Consider the following 17,735-nt stretch of genomic DNA (forward strand, 5'->3'; position numbering starts at 1 on the left):
TTTATTTTCATAGCTATTTTTGTACATCCAGTTTTCTCCCTGAATGTTACAAGCATTTCCCAATAATTTTACAAATGTATTTAAACTGTTTTAATAATTACACACTATTTCTTTTTTTGGTACTAGGAATCAAACTTGGGACCTTAAGCTTGCAAGGCAGGTGGCAAAACCACTGAGCTAAATCCCCAGCCCTACACACTGTTTCTTTATTTGTTGATACTATAATTCACTGTTTAAATTCTTAGCATGTTTTATATTCTTTTTTTAGGCAAGATTTCAAGAAATTATTACTTCCTATTTACTAGATAACTTTCGCATTTTTTGATTCTAAAATAACAAAAGTGTACTCAAGCTCCTCTTTCAAACTCAAATCCCTCAACAGATCAAAGGGCAGATAAGGAACTGGGACACCTGGTCCCATATCCCGGTTCCATTTTTATAGGTCAGATGAGTTTCAGGGGGTCTATGTGCATTTATATGGTTAACAGTGGTAATCACTCACATTCTCTTGTGGGTTTCAAGATATATTGTAATTTATAGCAGTTCTGTCTTTTCAGCACATATTGATAATCTCTTAAACTGATTCTTTTACTCTGCAAAAGTACACAAATGCTTAGATTTCATGTGCACTTTTGTACCTCCTTACATTTGCATATATTTAATTCTTCGGTCTGCATTGTTACCTTCTTATTCATTCTTCCAAACCAGACAAAACACCTCTTCCTTTGGACAGCCTTCTCAGATAACTCCACTCCCATGTTTCTAACGGACAGGAAGATCTCAGTTTCTACTATAGGTGCTGAGCTCTGGGGGCAGAACTTGTCCACAAGTGGCTTGGTGAATGTTTCTCAACTATGGTTGTACTCATAAAGTAGAAGTTCTGTTAATCCACCATTTTCATCTGTGATGGGTGAAAAAACTTAGCTTGATGTAATTTTCTTTTCATATTAAAGTTTTAGAAACCACCATCAGTTTTCAGGTCATCGGCACTATTATAAACACATTTAATTTCAGTTTGTGGCTGGAAAGAAGGGAGATATCCTCTGATGTTTAGTATGGCATTTTTTTTCTTTATTCAGGAGAATGAAGTTTCTCGATTAGAAGACATAATACAACATTTAAAATCAAAGCAACAGGAAGAACAGCGGGTGAGAGTATCCAAGTGCCAGTGTGAAAAAGAAATGGAAGAATTGCATCATAACATTGATAGTCTTTTGCAAGAGAAGCAAGAATTAGAACATGAAGTAGAAGAATTACATAGAACCATCCAGAAACATCAACAGCGCAAGTAATTATTATTAACCATTATATTTTTATAATTCAGATGGATATGATATTAGTGCATTAAGATAAACTAAGTTAGCACTGTCTAATTAAACTTTTTGTGATCTCGGAAATGTTCTAGAGCATAACTGTCCACAACAGTTAACCCCTGGCCACATGTGGCTGTTGAGCCTTTGAAACATGGCTATTGGAACTGAGAGACAGAATTTAACTTAATTTTAATAAATTTAGTAGCCATGTGGTGAGTACCATTTTGGATGCTGCAAATCTCATTTCTCTTGGCCAGTAGTACCTATTCTCTCATCCCCTGTGGTCCCTCTGGAGAATGACACAGGATTCCTCTCCTCTTACTCCAGGGAAAACATAACAGTGTTCTCAGCTCCTCCCTTCCCCACACTCCCTTAGACATCTAGTTTGTCTCCTAGTCCTGCTGACTGTACATACAGAAAGCTCTTGAACTGGTCCTTCTCTGTCATCATAGCTGCCCTGCTCTTTAATCATTTTCATCCTAGGCCACTGTAATGGTTTCCACACTAGCCTCCATGTCTTATTCCCACTCCATCCTGGGACACTCTGACTGTCAGCACCATTAGAACATACACCGCCTGCCTCTTTTAGCCTTCTCTCCCATACACAGTGGTCTGAACCACTAACTTCCCTTTGGTCTCTCCAGGCACCACGTTTTCCTGTGCTGTCACACTTTGGCAGTTGCTATCCTCTGCCTGAAATGCCTTCCCTACCCACTTCCTGACTCCACCGATTGTCTTGAAAAACAGACACAAAGACGCAAAATCCCTTTCTTCTGAGGCCCTGACAAAGGGTTAGCAACCTCTCTTGCATAGTGCTGTTGGCACAGTATTGTAAGGAACTTGAGCTTCTTGAAGGCTGGACCTCCGTTTCTGGGTCCCAGCTCCTGCTATATTGTGTGCAGTATCTGTTAATGAGGCCAGATATGTATAGGCCCATCTCCTGTTGAGTCTGTGAATTATAGCAGTTGTTTTTGTCACTTAAGTCAGACTACCCTGGGGTGAGAGGAGGCCTATGGAAGGCACAGAAAGTGAAACATGGTCACTGCCATCTAGGAACAGATACAGGACTAATCTGGCAGTGGAATGCAAGGGCCACACAGGAGATTTTTGATGTTGATGTTTGGAAAGTTTGGTGTTGATGTTTGATGGTTGGAAGGATGGTTATATCTATTATCTACACTTGATCTTAGCCAAAAGGCCGAGAAGCGATGGTTATATCTATTATCTATCTATCATTTTTGTGAGTATGTTGGCAGAGAGGTATTTTGAGTTAGCAGTGCTGGGGATTTGACCTCATAAATGCTAGGCAAGCACTCTACCCACTGAACTATATACCCAGCCCTTTTAAAATTATTTATTTATTTGTTTGTTTGTTTATTTATTTTTGGTACCAGGAATTAAACTTAGGACCTTGTGCTTACTAGGCAGGTGTGGTGCCACTGAGCTAAATCCCAGTTTTATTTTTATTTTGAGACAGAGTCTCTAAGGTACACAGGCTAAGCTTGAACTTGTGATCCTTTTGCCTCTGCATTTCAAGTAGCAGTGGGGTCTTTTGAGGGGGGATAGCAGGGTTGGTTAAATAACCATTTTTTTTCCTACTTATAAAGCTTGAATAAAAAAAAACTTGAATGAATGAAATGATCATTCTAGGAAATATGGGCAACACAGAAAAGTAAAAATAAGAAGGTAAACATTATGTATCCCATCGTTTAAAACAATCTGTTAATATGCTATATTTTTGTATTGTATGCTGCTATAGATAACCCTATTTTCAAATAATTTTGTCATGTTAGCCTTGAGTTATTGAATCATGTCAATTATTATAGTCTTACTCTAGCAGAATATAATAAATCACAAAATTAGGTAATCTTTGAGTCAGACTGTGAACTGGGCCTTGAGGACGGTTTTAAGGAGTAGTGACTTATTTTATTTTTATACTTGCAAGGATAAGTATATTAACATTGTTTTGGCCAGATGCTGACAATACAGTAATATTTGTTATTATAATTTAAAAGGAGAAAGAACTCATCATACGTGTTATATACTATATATCTACTGCTATTACTATTCTCTGCTTAATAAAAAGGTAAACACTGACCTTGAAGATAACCAGATGTAACTGCCACTCATGTTTTCTCATATAAAGTTATAAAATCATTGTGCATCATTTTAATACTGTTCATACTGTCTACATTTAAAATCTATGTATGATTTTTTAGGGACTTCCTTGATGGAGATGTTGAGAATCTTATGACTGAACTAGAAATAGAAAAAACCCTGAAACACCATGAAGATATTGTAGATGAAATTGAGTGTATAGAAAAGACCCTTCTAAAACGTCGCTCAGAACTCAGGGAAGCTGACCGACTCCTGGCAGAGGCTGAGTGTGAACTTTCATGCACAAAAAAGAAGGTATGACCTATTGTGGTGAAAGAGCATGGGTTCGGGCTCACAGAAGGTGAGACAGCTTACTGTTGTCTGCCTAAAGGATTACAAAGAGAAAAGGTAGTAAGAACACAGCCCTCCAAGTCAGAGAGTTCCAGGCTGGACTCTGCTAATAATGGAGCCATGAGAATTTGGGCAAATCATTCAACCTTTGCTATTTTCATCTGTAAATTCAGGCTAACAATGTGCAGGCCTTTTAGTATGCATTAAACAAAGTAACATATTTAATACTGCTAAAGTTAGTTCTTCTCAGCACACCCTGCTGTCTTATTCTGTTTTGTTGTTGTTGTTTTAATTTGAGCCCTGCTGTATTTTTTAAATAGGCCAGTTGGATTCTTATGAAGCTATCATGGACAAATCTTAATTTTTTTTTCTTAGAGTTGTAATGGAAATGATGATACAGAATATCTTTGGTCTGAAAATAATATTCTTTAGAGAACAATACCAAAGAGAGTTGGAGAGGAAAAGGAGATTCCCTTTCCCTGTTTGGCAGCATATTGGCCCTTTATAAATGCCACTTTGTTTACCATCCCTGGCAGCCCTGTAAGATGGTGTTAGCTCAGGCTCTGACTGGCCCAGAGTCACAAACTGAAGTTCTGCCTCTCCCAGAGCATTTTTAGTTAGACAAGAATTCCAGGATTAAAAATGTACTTACCCACATGGAACATCTCAGGAACTATTTTATTTTACCTTGAATCTATTTAGTAAAAACTTGTTGCCCAAGAACTAACTTGAATGGTTTTAGTTACTAAAGAAATTCTGTGAATGCTGACTTTTAACAAGAATCTCTTTTCACATGAGCACGTCCTTGTTGTCACGTTAGGTTACTGTGAGAGAGAACAGGTGTTAGTAAAAAAACTATCACGGAAAAGAAAAACATGGGTAGCATTAATGGTAGGCACAGGTAGTAAATGAACCAGGACTGAGAAGTTCTTTGTCCTTCATCTTCCCAAAATGACTCAGAGAGGCAGCTTGGTGAGGAGGAGGAGGAGGAGGAGGAGGGAGGAGGAGGGAGGAAGTAGCCTTATTTTTTAAGAAATGTGTCAGACATGTTAAAACCTGACACAGAAGGAAACAGGCTACTTAGCAGGGTGGCCTCTGTAGTTCCTAGTGAGTTTTGTCTAGTGCTTTGCTGGTGAACTGACACAGAACCAGCTGTCTAAAATAGAGTGAAGTCTGGTGAAATTTCTGGCTCTTTGGGAGCTTGACAGCCCTTTTGCATCCACATAGGATATTTAAGTTAACGTAGAGACTCCTAACTTTATTCCAGAGCTTCAGTTGTAGGGCTGAGGTGAGTCAATGTTCAAACAAGCGCAAACCAAACTTACTTTTGGACCTTTTGATGACACTGTTTTAAACCTTTTTTAGGCAGAAAGGGTGTTTTAAAAAGTGTTTTTGCTGAATCTTGTATAGAAAAAATTTTAAATACTTTAAAGGTATGTAATATTAGTGTTTCTTAACTGTAACTGAATCATGATCACACAGTGAGTTTGCACTTAAATTGATAATATCAGAGTGTGACAAGAATCTTAAGTGGAGGCCAGGGATTCAGCTCAGTGGCACTGCACCTGCCTTGCAAGTGCAGGGTCCTGAGTTTGATCCCTGGTACTGGAACAAAGAAAAGAATGTGCAAAAAAACACTTCATTGCCATTTAATTAGATAGTTTTAATATACTCAAATGACAATAGTATTATGGATTATTTTCAAATAGATCATCTGCAGTCTCGCCATCTTCAAATGATTGTGCATAGGCTGTTTTGTTGATACAGGTGTAGTTTTATATAGTCGTTCTCGTGGTGCTTATACAATTTTAAACTTATTTTTCTTGGCCATGTATTTTTAACATTCTCATTTACTACATTGTTATTTCATTTTTTTAAAGGCTGTGCAGTATTTTACTGTGTTCGTGTACTGTCACTTAATTTTTTATTTTTGAAGTTTTGTATCATTTCAGTACATTTTTATGTGTAGTTCTTCACTCTGGATTATTTTCTGAGAGTTGGAGGGTCAAAGTGAATGTTTCCCAAAAGAGTTGTACAAGTTTAAACTGCCAGCAGTGGTGAATGAATGTTGTAGTGAATTGCTTTTAATGACAGTTTCTTTTCTAGACAAAAAATGCTGTTGAGAAGTTCACTGATGCCAAGAGAAGTTTATTGCAAACCCAGGCTGATGCTGAGGAGTTAGAAAAGAGAGCTCAGGAAACTGCTGTTAACCTTGTGAAAGCCGATCAGCAGCTGAGGTAGGTGCAGTCCCTAAGCCACTGAGGCATACAGTGAGATGAGTGGTGGTTCCAAGGGAGTAACAATTAGTGTATGATAAATAGTGCATGTTGCTGAGTCTAAAGGCCAGAGGGGAACAAAGTGCTATGTTCCAGATTGCTCCAGGCTGATGCAAAGGATTTGGAGGAGCACAAAGTCAAACAGGAAGAAATCTTAGAAGAAATAAACAAAGTTATAGCAGCAAAAGACACAGACTTCCAGAGTTTAAATAAGAAGAAGGAAGAACTGATGGAAGAGTAAGTAAGGCCTTTATCAGTTGCAGAGGGCTGGTGCTGGAAGACAGCTCTGGGCCTCTGTCTCCCCGAGTGTCTGCTTAAGTACTACTGGTGCTTTGCAGGCTTCAGAACCTGCAAAGAGATGTCAAGACAGCAGAATGCAAGGAGGATCATCACCTGCATGTCCTAAAAGAGTCTGAGACCCTTCTTCAGGCCAAAAGGTCTGAGCTAGAAAAGCTGAAAAGCCAGGTATGGCGATAAAGGCCTGGGATGCAGGCCATATCATTTTAAAAACCATTTATACTTTGTAATTATAAAAAAATACATATTTGATTGTAGAAAAGATTGGAAAATACAAAATAATCAATGAGGATGTCATGGTGTATAATTCAACTTAAATTTGAATCCCAACTCAGTACAATATATTATTGTTCAAGCCAGTCGTGGTGGCCCACGCCTGTAATCCTAGCACTCGAGACGCTGAGGCAGGAGGATTGCTGTGAGTTCGAGACCAGCCTGGGCAACATAGTGAGTTCCAGGTCAGTCTCAACTACATAGTGAGACCCTGTGTCAAAAAAAAAAAACAAACAAAAAAACAAATATATTATTGTTCAGCTTTCCTTCACTATTAACAAATCCTAAGATAATCAGCTTTTAAGGAGAAAAAGTTTAAAGCCAGGTGTGGTAGCACACACCTATAATTCTAGCAATCAGGAGGCTGAGGCAGGAGGATTGTTGTGAATTCAAGGCTAGCCTGAACTATCCACCAAGACCATGTCTCGAAGAACAAAAGAGAAAAGATTTACCTGGGTGCTGGTGACATACATCTATAATCCCAGCTTCTCAGGAGGCTGAGGCAGGAGGATCACAAATTTGAGCCCCGTATAGGCAACTCAGCAAGACCCTGTCTCAAAAAATTAAAAGGACTAAAGATACAGCTCAGTGGTAGAGTACTCTAGCACTCAGTCTCTAACACCAAAGAGAAAGACAGAGGCAGGGAGGGAGGGAGTTAGGAAGGAAGGGGTTTATATTGGCGCACAGTTGTAGATGTTTCAGTATGTGATCACTTGGCCTGCTGCTTTGGGCCCGTGGTGGCACATCATGGCAAGAGTGTGTGGTGGAGCAAAAGTGCTCACCTCATGGCTGGGAAATGGAAGAGATTCAGACTGTAGCAATTATTGAGTAAAAGGAGTGAGATTGAAGACATTTTATCCTGCTGGGATTATTTCTGTTAAATGTGTTGATAAATACTTATATTTTTAGTCTATACCAAAATATAAAAGTGGTCATCTAATAAGGGGAGATTGTGAATATTTTATTGTTTTCCTTTCACATGTCTGTATTTTCTGCTTTGTCTACAAACATGCATTGCCCTTAAAATTGTATTTTTAAATTTAATTTTATTAATTTTATTTTTTGTATTTTTAAATTCTAAACAATGAATTAAAAAATCTCTGCCTAGTTTTGGTTGCTAAGGTTGTAGTCAAATGGAATAAGGTATAGATATGAAACTTCTTTTAAAAACCATAACCTGAGGGATAATCACTATTATCATGTTGTTCCCGCTGTGATTTGAGGGATGTTTAAAGTATGTGAGCTCAGTATCTTTTTAGGCGATTCGTGTTTGCACTTAAGCTTGGCTGCCTGATTCTTGGGCTGGGCTGTTAGCTTCTGACTTCGCTGACGTTGTTTACCCAGACTAAATATATAAGCTCCAGGCAAGCCCTGAAGGCCTGTCGGACTTTGCATTCTTCCCTTTTCAGGTGACCAGTCATCAGCAGGAGATGGCTGCCTTGGACAGGCAGCTAGGGCTCAAAAAGGAGGAGCTGCATCTACTCCAAGAAAGCCTCGTCCAAGCAAAAGCTGACCTTCAGGAAGCTCTGCAATTGGGAGAAACAGAAGTAGCTGAGAAATGCAGTCACATTAGGGTATATTTCTTAGTAGGTTGTCTTAAGGCCGTGCTTAAGGACAGTGCTGTACTGTGTCGCCTTCCCTGGGTGCTGTTTGATCCATGTTGCATGGCCATGCACAGTGCCGCTGTTTTGTGGGCCTCCCCCTTATACTTTCCTGGATATACCCAAGGTTTTCCTGCCTCTTGCCCTTGTTTTCATTCTATTTCCTCTTCCAAAAAGTCCCTTCTGCCCCTGTCACTACCCTATTTTTCATGGCCTAGCTATCTATCACCTTCTCTAAGAGGACTTTTCTGACTTTTTCATTTGCTATCCTAGCATTAATGGTGCTGTCTGCATGTTTCCTAGAACATCTCAGCTTTCATAACTGTTGTGTTCTTTGCTTTGCCTCTGCTTGGGGTACTAAGCTTCTTGAGGGCAGGTGCCATGTCTCAGTCAGCCTTTTTTCTCTATAACACATTGCTCTGCAAATAGTAAATGTTGGGTCTACATTTTTTTTCCAGTACCAGGGATCAATCTCAGGACCTTGCACTTGTGAGGCAGATGTGGTGCCACTGAGCTAAATCCCTGGCCCTATTGGGTGTAAATTTAAATGAAGACAGTGTGGGGCCAGGGATTTAGCTCAGTGGTTCTGCCACCTACCTTGTAAGCTCAAGGACCCAAGTTCAATCCCTGGTACCAAAAAAAAAAGTAAATGAAGACAGTATTATCTCTTTATAAAGAAAAGTGTGTGCAAAATATTACCCTGTTCTTGTAAAACAGCAAAAATTAGCTTATTACTAATTTGAAGCTTTATGAAGTAAGGCAATTACAGAATTGATTTTAAAGTAATTTCATAAAGGGGATGACTTTTTCTTTTTTAAACACAGGAAGTAAAATCGCTTCTTGAAGAACTGAGTTTTCAGAAAGGAGAACTGAATGTTCACATTAGTGAAAAGAAAACTCAGCTTGCACTTATAAAGCAGGAAATTGAGAAAGAGGACGAAAATCTTCAGGTAGTTTTAAGGCAAATGTCTAAACTTAAAACTGGTAAGTTTAAACAAAAACAATTGTATGAAGTTTAAAATTGAAAATGTATGTATTGAAGATTATAGAAAAATGTAAATGACCCGATAAAGTTCTTTTAAGGTTTAACCTTACTGCAACTAGGCAAAGAAAAGCACATTATAAAAGGGATGTATTGCTTTCTGCTACTGAATTTAATAGTTTATTTAGAAGCAAAATAATCATATTCATGGCTTACCAGAGTAGAGTATGCTGAGGGAAGATTATGTATATGCTAAGCATTGAAGTACAAACTGAATCGCTAAACCCAGGTTTACAACCCTTAAAATTCACACCTGTCAGACCAATGAGCCCATTTTTAACACACCAAGAAAGAGTGATCCTTTATGTGCATCACAGCAGTATTTATGATAAAATTGGGAAGGAAATTAGCAAAATAAAAGCTGTATTTTAATACTTAATGACATGCAAAAATGCTCATGAGAAGACTGAAAAAAAAATAGGAAGTATAGTCCAGTTTTAGAAAGTATTGCAGGCCGGGGAATTATAAATAAATAAATAGTATGTATGTATGTGTGTGTACATTCCTCAAGGAAATACGTCAAGTATTAAAGTCATCATCTTTACCTCTTGGAGTAATATGTTTATTCTTTCTCTTACACTACGTTTAAATTTTCTGCATGTTCTACAGTGAGCAAATGTTTTTATAATTAGAAGAGTTAAGTTTCACCACCTGCCTCACAAGGTCCTGCGTTTGATCCCCGGTACCAAAAAAAAAAAAAAAAAAAAGAGGAAGAGTTAATATTTAAATATCTGTATTTCAAGGGCCAAAAATACTGTTATATACATCTTATTCTATATTTTACAGTTTGTCCTATTTTGATTAATTTTTATCTATATAAACTATGCTTAGTTCATCTTTTATGTGGAGGTAAGTGCTTTTAGAACTTCGTTTTCACTAAATGTTTTTAATAAATTAGCAGTACTTTTAGAAAGGTTTGCTTTTCATTAAACTTATTATTAGCACCATTTATTTAGACCAACACAATTTTTAAGTTACTTGTTACTTTTTCTCAGTCAGTAGTAGTATTTGTTTCCTTTTATAAATGTTCCATTTAATAGCATGGACTATACTTTGTTTGTGTCTACTAGAATTAAAGAACATTCTAGACATGTTGCAACTTGAGAATAAGGAGCTACAAGGTTTGAAGCTACAACATGACCAAAAGGTGTCTGAGTTGGAGAAGACTCAAATTGAAGTGCTTGAGGTAACAAAGAGAACCCCTGTACTCTTAGCAACCTGCAGTCTTTTCTCTTTAGCATATTTGAGCTCTCTTTTATTGGATTTAGGAGAAACTGGAGTTAGAGAATTTGCAGCAGACAGCCCAGCAACAGAGAGGGGAAATAGAATGGCAGAAGCAGCTGCTAGAGAGACACAAACGGGAAATAGAGCGAATGACTGCTGAGATGCAAGCATTGCAATCCTGTGTTGAGTGTTTGAGCAAAGAAAAGGAAGATCTCCAAGAGAAGTGTGACAGCTGGGAAGAGAAGTTGTCACAGACCAAACGGTGAGAGCAAGAACAAACAAGCTTGGAGAATCACTTTAAGGGGATTTGGCTCAGTGGTTCTGCCGCCTGCCTCATAAGCAGAAGGGCCCAAGTTCGATCCCTGGCACCAAAACAACAAAAAAATTAGAACACAGAGAAAGGGGGGAAATTACTCTATAAACTTGCTATCATAATATAATTCTCCAATAGCACTTTTCGTGCTTTTCCTTCTAGCCACCCCATACAAATAATCTGTTGTGGCTTTTTTTGTTTTTGTGGGGGGATTTATTTGGGTACCAGAGATCAAATTCAGGACCTTGCACTTGCAAAGCAGGCAGCGGAACCACTGAGCTAAAACCCCAGCCCTATTGTGGCTTTTTAAGTAACAGTACAGTGGAAATAAATGGAGAGATATACCTTGTTTGTGGAACACATTATTAAGATTTCATTCTCAAAATAACCTGTAGATTCAAAATGATGACAATAAAAATCCCAGTAGGCCTTTTTTTTTGGCAAGTCAATTCTAAAATTTATGTGAAAATGCAAAGGACCTAGAAGAAATTTGTACAGTTTTTTAGATACAACACCAAAACAACTTTAAAAAAGCAAAACAAAAGTTAAGGGCTAACACTACCTGATTTCAATTCTATAAAGCTGAGTGTGGTGCTGCATACCTGTAATCCCACCCCTTGGGAGGCTGTGGAAGGAAAATTTCTGTGAGTTCAAGGCCAACCTGAACTACCTAGTGAGACCCTGTCTCAAGGAGAAAAAAAAAGAAGATTTTGTATGAAGTTATGGTAATCAAAACACTGCAGTGTCAGTAAAAAGTAGACAGATTGATCAGTGGACCAGAATAAAAGTCCAGAAATAAACTCACATATGTGAACAACTGATTTTGACAAAGACAACTTTTTAAGAGGAGAGATAGTATCTTCTTCCAAAAATGTTGCTAAAAAAACTGGACATCCACAATGTAAAAAGTGAACCTTAATCCATACTTCGCACTGTATACAAATATTAAGTCAAAATGGACCATAAATATAAATGTAAAACCTTAACATGAAATTTCTAGGACAAAACATTTGTGATTTTGGGTTACGCAAAAGTTTCTTAGGTATGACATCAAAAGCATGATCCTGGGCCAGGGATTTAGCTCAGTGGTTTCGCATCCTGTCTTACAAGCGCAAGGGCCTGAGTTTGATCCCCAGTATAAAAAAAAAAAAGCATGATCCATAAAAAATTAGATAAAACTGGATTTGATCAAAATTTAAAATACTTCAGAAAATATTGTTAAGACAATGAAAAGATATAACATTGAGTTGGGTACAAAATCTTTACAACTGGGTATCTTACACAGATCTTGTATCTAGAATTGTGTGTTATATATATATATATATATATATATATATATATATATTCTCAAAACTGAATAATGAAAAAACAACCCAATTTTTCAAATGGGCAAAAGATTTGAACTTTTAGTTTAGAAGAAACAGAAAAAAGGTACATGAAAAGATGTTCAGCATCATTAGTAAAGAAATGCAAATTAAAACCACAACAAAATAAATGTCGATTACACACCTTTTAGAATGACCATACCAAATGTTAATGAAGTGCTTTCCATATAGAATTTATGAGAATGTAAAACGATATGACTACTTTGGAAAACAGTTTGGCAGTTACTTAAAAAACAGACAGACAAACCAGATTTGGTCATTCATTCCTAGGTATTTACTCGAGAATGAATGCATATTTCTACACTGAGAATACACAAATTTCATAGCACTTTGATGTGATTTCCCAAATGTTTATAAGTTACCTATAAATGAATAAATAGTGGTATCTGTACCGTGGGATGTTATGCAGCAACAAAAAGGGAATGAGGTATTGATGTATACAACAATGAAAAATCTCATGGCAATTGTGCTGAGTGAGAGGAGCCAGACAAAAACCAGGCCACATGTGCTCATGCGTCTCTGATGTGGGTAAAGCCTGCTGTTCATGCAGTTGTGTTTCCTGCTTTTTCACTTAACCACAAGTCAGCAATCCATTTTTACCACTCAGATTTTTAGAATTCTGAATGTTGTCCATGTCTTTACTGATGATTTTTATAAAACTTCAGTTTAGTGAATCCCTTTTTTAATTTTTCTCAAAACTCTTTTAGAAAGCTGGTAAGATTTCTTTTGAATATGGTTTCAGGGTCTTATAAGAATTATAATCATTCAAATTTCCCATAACTGCACATGTGAAAGGGTAACATTATTCTTCAGTCATGTCTTGCATGTGCTTAAATATTTTATATTTGACAATCTGATTTATTCTGTGTGGTAGGGTTTTAGCAGCTACAGAAGAAAATAACAAAATGGAACAATCAAACTTAGAAAAGTTGGAATTGAGTGTCAAGCAGCTGCAGCAGGAGCTAGAACAACTGAACAGAGACAAGCTCTCACTGCGTAACGACATTTCAACCATGCAACAGCAGCTACACGGTATGAGGTAGCAGAACTGGAAAAATGTGACTTATTTTCCCTTTGTTACTTTCTTTGTTTGAATGTTTTTATTATAGAATTCATGCAAATGATCATGGGTTTCTTTCTGAATGAAATTAGATTGTAGTGGCTGGGGTATGTAGCCCTAGTACTAGAGCACTTGCCTGGCACGTATGAGAACTGGGTTTACTTTCCAGCAACGCAAAAACAAAAAAATTAGATTGTGATAATGGCTGCATAACTCTGAATATACCAAAAGTCTTTGAGTTGTTCACTTTAATTAGGACATATATGATAGGTGAATTTTATCTCAATTTAAAATTGAATTCATAGCCTTTTTTTTCAAAAGCAAAAGATGTTCTTTTTAATGTGAAATACATAGGTTTTGACATTTCTGTAACTTTTTCCCCCCGTTGTTTATTGGTACATTTAAAGCAAACAATGCAGGTACATTTATCATTGGGATCTTATACCTTTACATGATATGTCTTGGTTCTTATTTTTTCCCCATACCCCTGCCCTCCCTTTACCCACTTCACCTTTCCCTATTTGCAGACTTTGTTTCCATTTTTTAATTCATATCTTTAAAGAACAGTTTAAAACAGCAAAAAAGATGAAAGAAAAATTACTGTTGACCTCACCACTCAGATACTTCCTATTAACAATTTAACTACCCTTCCATATTGGGCCAGGGATTTAGCTCAGTGGTTCCGCCGCCTGCCTGCCTTGCAAGTGCAAGTCCCAAGTTCAAAACCTCAGTGCTGAGAGAGAGAAAGAGAAACTGACCTTGTGGATTTTTCCGAGACGAGAGAGGGTTACAAAACCTTTGTAAATATTCATGATTTATTTAGGCAAAGTTTCTGTATAATATATATGTTGAGCTTTTACTGTGTCCTACACATACTGCATTTTTTCATTTAATTCTTATAATGTTTTTATGAGATAGAGACTTACTTTACTCATCTATGGATGAGCAATCTTCTTGCGATTTCTCTCAAGGTTACAACTAGTAGTTGCCATTTTTAACAGCAATGTACAAAATACCTATTTTTAAACTGTGTTATCTCACTAAAATTATTAGCTGCAAATTTTTTATTGAAAGGTTTTGAATGAAAAAGTCTTTAAAAACCTGGGATCCAAGCCCAAATCTGGGTTATGCATGTAACTCTTTTGGCCTTTAATAAGATAGGTGGCACCGTCATTCATTTAACCAAAATAAGTTTAAATTCACTTTTTCTGTATCATTTGGGGACTGGCATGTATACATACTTATTTTTATTTTATGAAAATTATGTTTCTATAGAAAAACGAGAAGGAGTAAACTCACTACAGAAGGAACTAGCTAATGTCCAGGACCATTTGAATCTAGCAAAACAGGTAAGGTTAAGAAGTGTAATGTTAATATCCTGAAGGCATGTAGATACTTGCTTGACATAGTGAAAAAAAGTCAAGAAGTTTGGTTCCTTTTCACACCAGCAGTTCCCCATACAGACAGCAAATAATTTTGGTACAGACCAGTGGTTTTTGAATTTAGTTTAGCCCTAGAACTCTTGATTAAAACAATTTTATTCAATGTAAAATAATTACTAGTAAAATTACCAGTAAGTAAGATGGTGGCCAGACCAGAGCCGAGCACAGTTCCTCAGCAACCCTGTGGCTTTTGGGACCAGAGACACCACCTCTTCTCCAGAGCACAGGTGGGGCCTCCAGTCTGGGCTTAGATTTGATTAGTCATTACTCCTTAAGTTGCAGAGTCAAATGCTGAGTAGAGCAGATCCTTGACCCCTGTACTTCTGAGGATCTTCCTAAAGGTAATTCAGTGTTGTACTGAGAAAATAGTGCTATAATTTGAATTTCAGAGACCAACAGGAAAATTCTAGGCCTGTTTCTAACTATAGACATTAGAAGTTAAATATCTAAATTCTCTTCCTTGTACCTTTAAGATTCTGTCTCTTAAGACATAAAAAAAACTTAAAATCAGGCCAGAGATTTAGTTTAGTGGCACCATGCCTGCCTTGCAAATGCAAGGTTGTGAGTTTGATTCCTGGTACTGGAAAAAAAGAAAAAAGAAACCCCTTAAAATCAAAGTAGTCTTCTAAAAATTGTACTTAGTTTCTTAGGAATATTTTCTGTGTTAAAAGATGGTTAAATCTTTCAAAAATGCTTAATTTGTGTTCCTTAAAGAGATATTTATTATTTTCTGACTTTTTGAACCTGTATAAATATTTCAAATAGTAACAACAATGATGTTAGGTTTATTTTCAATAAGAAGTAAGCCTTTTTGATAGTTTCCCTTAATTTTCTTAAGGATCATGTGAGGTGAATGTTATATATTCCCTTCTCAGTGACAAGGTAGGTAAATTTGAGAGAAACTGAGTCTTTTGCTGAGGTTTTGCCATCTTATTTTACTGGCTAGAGAGAAAAGCTAGTAATTGAGTCTGGACCTTTCTGTAAGTTTGTTGAGATGATAAAGGATATGAAACCTTGATGCTTCTCATTTTGTCAGACGTGGTAGGTGTCCGGCACCGGTCACCCCTTGTAAAGGTGGCTGTATGAATAATTTCAATTTGTTCTTTCCCCTAAAGGACCTGCTTCACACCAGCAAGCGCCAGGATGTACTGCGTAGTGAGCAGAGCAGACTCCAGAAGGACATCAGTGAATGGACAGAGAAGGTTGGGGACTGTCAAAAAGAAATGGAGACAAAACAGCAACAACTTCAAGTGCTTCAGAATGAAATTGAAGAAAACAAGCTCAAGCTAGACCAGCAGGAAATGGTACTACACATTTTTGATTGAAAGGAACTATTCTGTTACTTGTGTGAACCCTTTCCCTGTGGCAAAAACTGCTGAGAAATATGCCTCACAGGACTGTGTGTCTTTTAACTGCTTGTGTAACCAGGGGTGGTTTTTACATCAGCTGTGGGACTCTTTTGGGATTAATATAAATTAGGAGCTGTTAAAGTCACAAGACACAGGTCTTGTAAAGAAACTTAGTGGCCATGTGCCATTTACTGCTTGCATCCTCTCTTCCTGTGCTGGTCAGATTTGGCCACCTCTGCAGAGGATCTTTCTCTTTCTGCCCTGTCCCTTCTCCCCTCTGACCTTTTGCTTCTCTCTTCTGTTGAACTGGTATCTGTCTCGCGTTCATCTGGCATACCATATTTGTTATTTTATGACTAAGGCTACTCTTTATTAAGAATTTTCAGAGACTCCAGAAAGAGACAGAAAGTGAAGGAAAAAAATTAGAAGCCAGTAAAGTGACACTGAAGGAGGAGCAGCACCAGCTGGAAAAAGAGTTGCTGGACCAGAAAAGCAAACTGGACCAGGTGCTCACAGAGGTGTCGGTGGCGGAAGAGCGTGTCAGGACTCTGCAGGAAGGGGAGAGATGGGGTGAGAGCCTGGAGAAGACACTCTCGCAAGCTAGTACGTATTCTGAATCATTGCTCTGGGGTGGGCTTGCTTTGCTGGTTGTCTTGTAAAGTGTAAGAGACACTTAACCCCTGGCCAGAGCTCAGGAAGGAAGTGGGAGAAACAAGGAGAGAGAGCCCTGTAAAAGGTGAGGAGACAGGCTCAGGAAGGCAAGAGGGACTTACATCTTTTTTGAAAAAGAAATTTGATTCTTCGACAGACCAGCAAGTCTTTTTAGTTTACTGCATTGCCTCCTTTGAGAACAATAACTCAAGAAAGTAGGCCATTAAGGCAAAGAAGTGCCAGAAGATACTCTAAAGTACATTATTTATGAGCTTTAATGATAATGACCTATTATTAGTGAGTCAAAAACCAGTATTAATAATTCTACATCTGTCCTTAGTTGACATAATGAATGATAGCAAAATATAGACTTTTGCTTTTGAGTCAGTTTGCTGCCTTTTGAGCCATAAATAAATGAAGTCAAGATGAAAATTCAGGGCAAATGATCAGCAATAAATGATTTTTTCTTGGGCCAGGGATTTAGCTCAGTGGTTCACCGCCTGCCTCGCAAGTGCAGGGTCCCGAGTTTGATCTCTGGTACATAAATAAATAAATAATGCAGACAAATGATTTTTCTTTCTTAGACTTCAGGGGTTCAATAATACACAGAGAATGCTGGACAACTGAGAGTTGCTACTCCTTTTTCCCTGTGAACTCATGATATATCCAGACCCAGGCATTTCATAGTGAAAATGAAATGGAACAAATATACTGAGTGCTGACCATGGCAGAGATGTCAAAAAGTACTATCTGGGCAGGGTGCTTTTATAAATAGTGTGATGAGAAAAATCTTTTTTAAATGTCACTTTCATTATAAGCATTTTTATTGAGTACTCACTGTGTCCCAGGAATTTGCATCTATCATTTCAAAACTATGGTCCTCATCTGTGAAATAGCTCAAAATCCTGTGCTTTTTCTGCTGCACCACTGGTGTGCTTCCTTTATGTATTGAAATTAAGCCTGGCTGGGGATTTAGCTCAGTGGTTCCACAGCCTTCCTTGCAAGCATAAGGTCCCGAGTTCAGTCCCTGGTACCCACAAAAAAAAAAAAAAAAAAAAAAA

General features: G+C 37.5%; 1 protein-coding gene across 1 annotated transcript in view; it reads left to right on the forward strand.

Annotated features, from left to right (window-relative positions):
• Cntrl (centriolin) overlaps positions 1-17,735 on the forward strand; it is a 73,317-nt gene that overhangs the window by 50,260 nt on the left and 5,322 nt on the right. Inside the window, exons 24-36 of the mRNA XM_010602942.3 lie at positions 1,080-1,288; positions 3,533-3,725; positions 5,868-5,998; positions 6,134-6,274; positions 6,376-6,502; positions 8,017-8,181; positions 9,033-9,192; positions 10,321-10,436; positions 10,519-10,736; positions 13,047-13,204; positions 14,508-14,581; positions 15,790-15,978; positions 16,401-16,626. Of these exons, the coding sequence (XP_010601244.1) occupies positions 1,080-1,288; positions 3,533-3,725; positions 5,868-5,998; positions 6,134-6,274; positions 6,376-6,502; positions 8,017-8,181; positions 9,033-9,192; positions 10,321-10,436; positions 10,519-10,736; positions 13,047-13,204; positions 14,508-14,581; positions 15,790-15,978; positions 16,401-16,626 (2,107 nt within the window). The remainder of the gene's footprint in view (positions 1-1,079; positions 1,289-3,532; positions 3,726-5,867; positions 5,999-6,133; positions 6,275-6,375; positions 6,503-8,016; positions 8,182-9,032; positions 9,193-10,320; positions 10,437-10,518; positions 10,737-13,046; positions 13,205-14,507; positions 14,582-15,789; positions 15,979-16,400; positions 16,627-17,735) is intronic.

The sequence above is a fragment of the Fukomys damarensis genome, unplaced genomic scaffold (genome assembly GCF_012274545.1).
Source record: "Fukomys damarensis isolate Sample0158 unplaced genomic scaffold, DMR_v1.0_HiC HiC_scaffold_36, whole genome shotgun sequence".
NCBI lineage: Eukaryota > Metazoa > Chordata > Mammalia > Rodentia > Bathyergidae > Fukomys > Fukomys damarensis.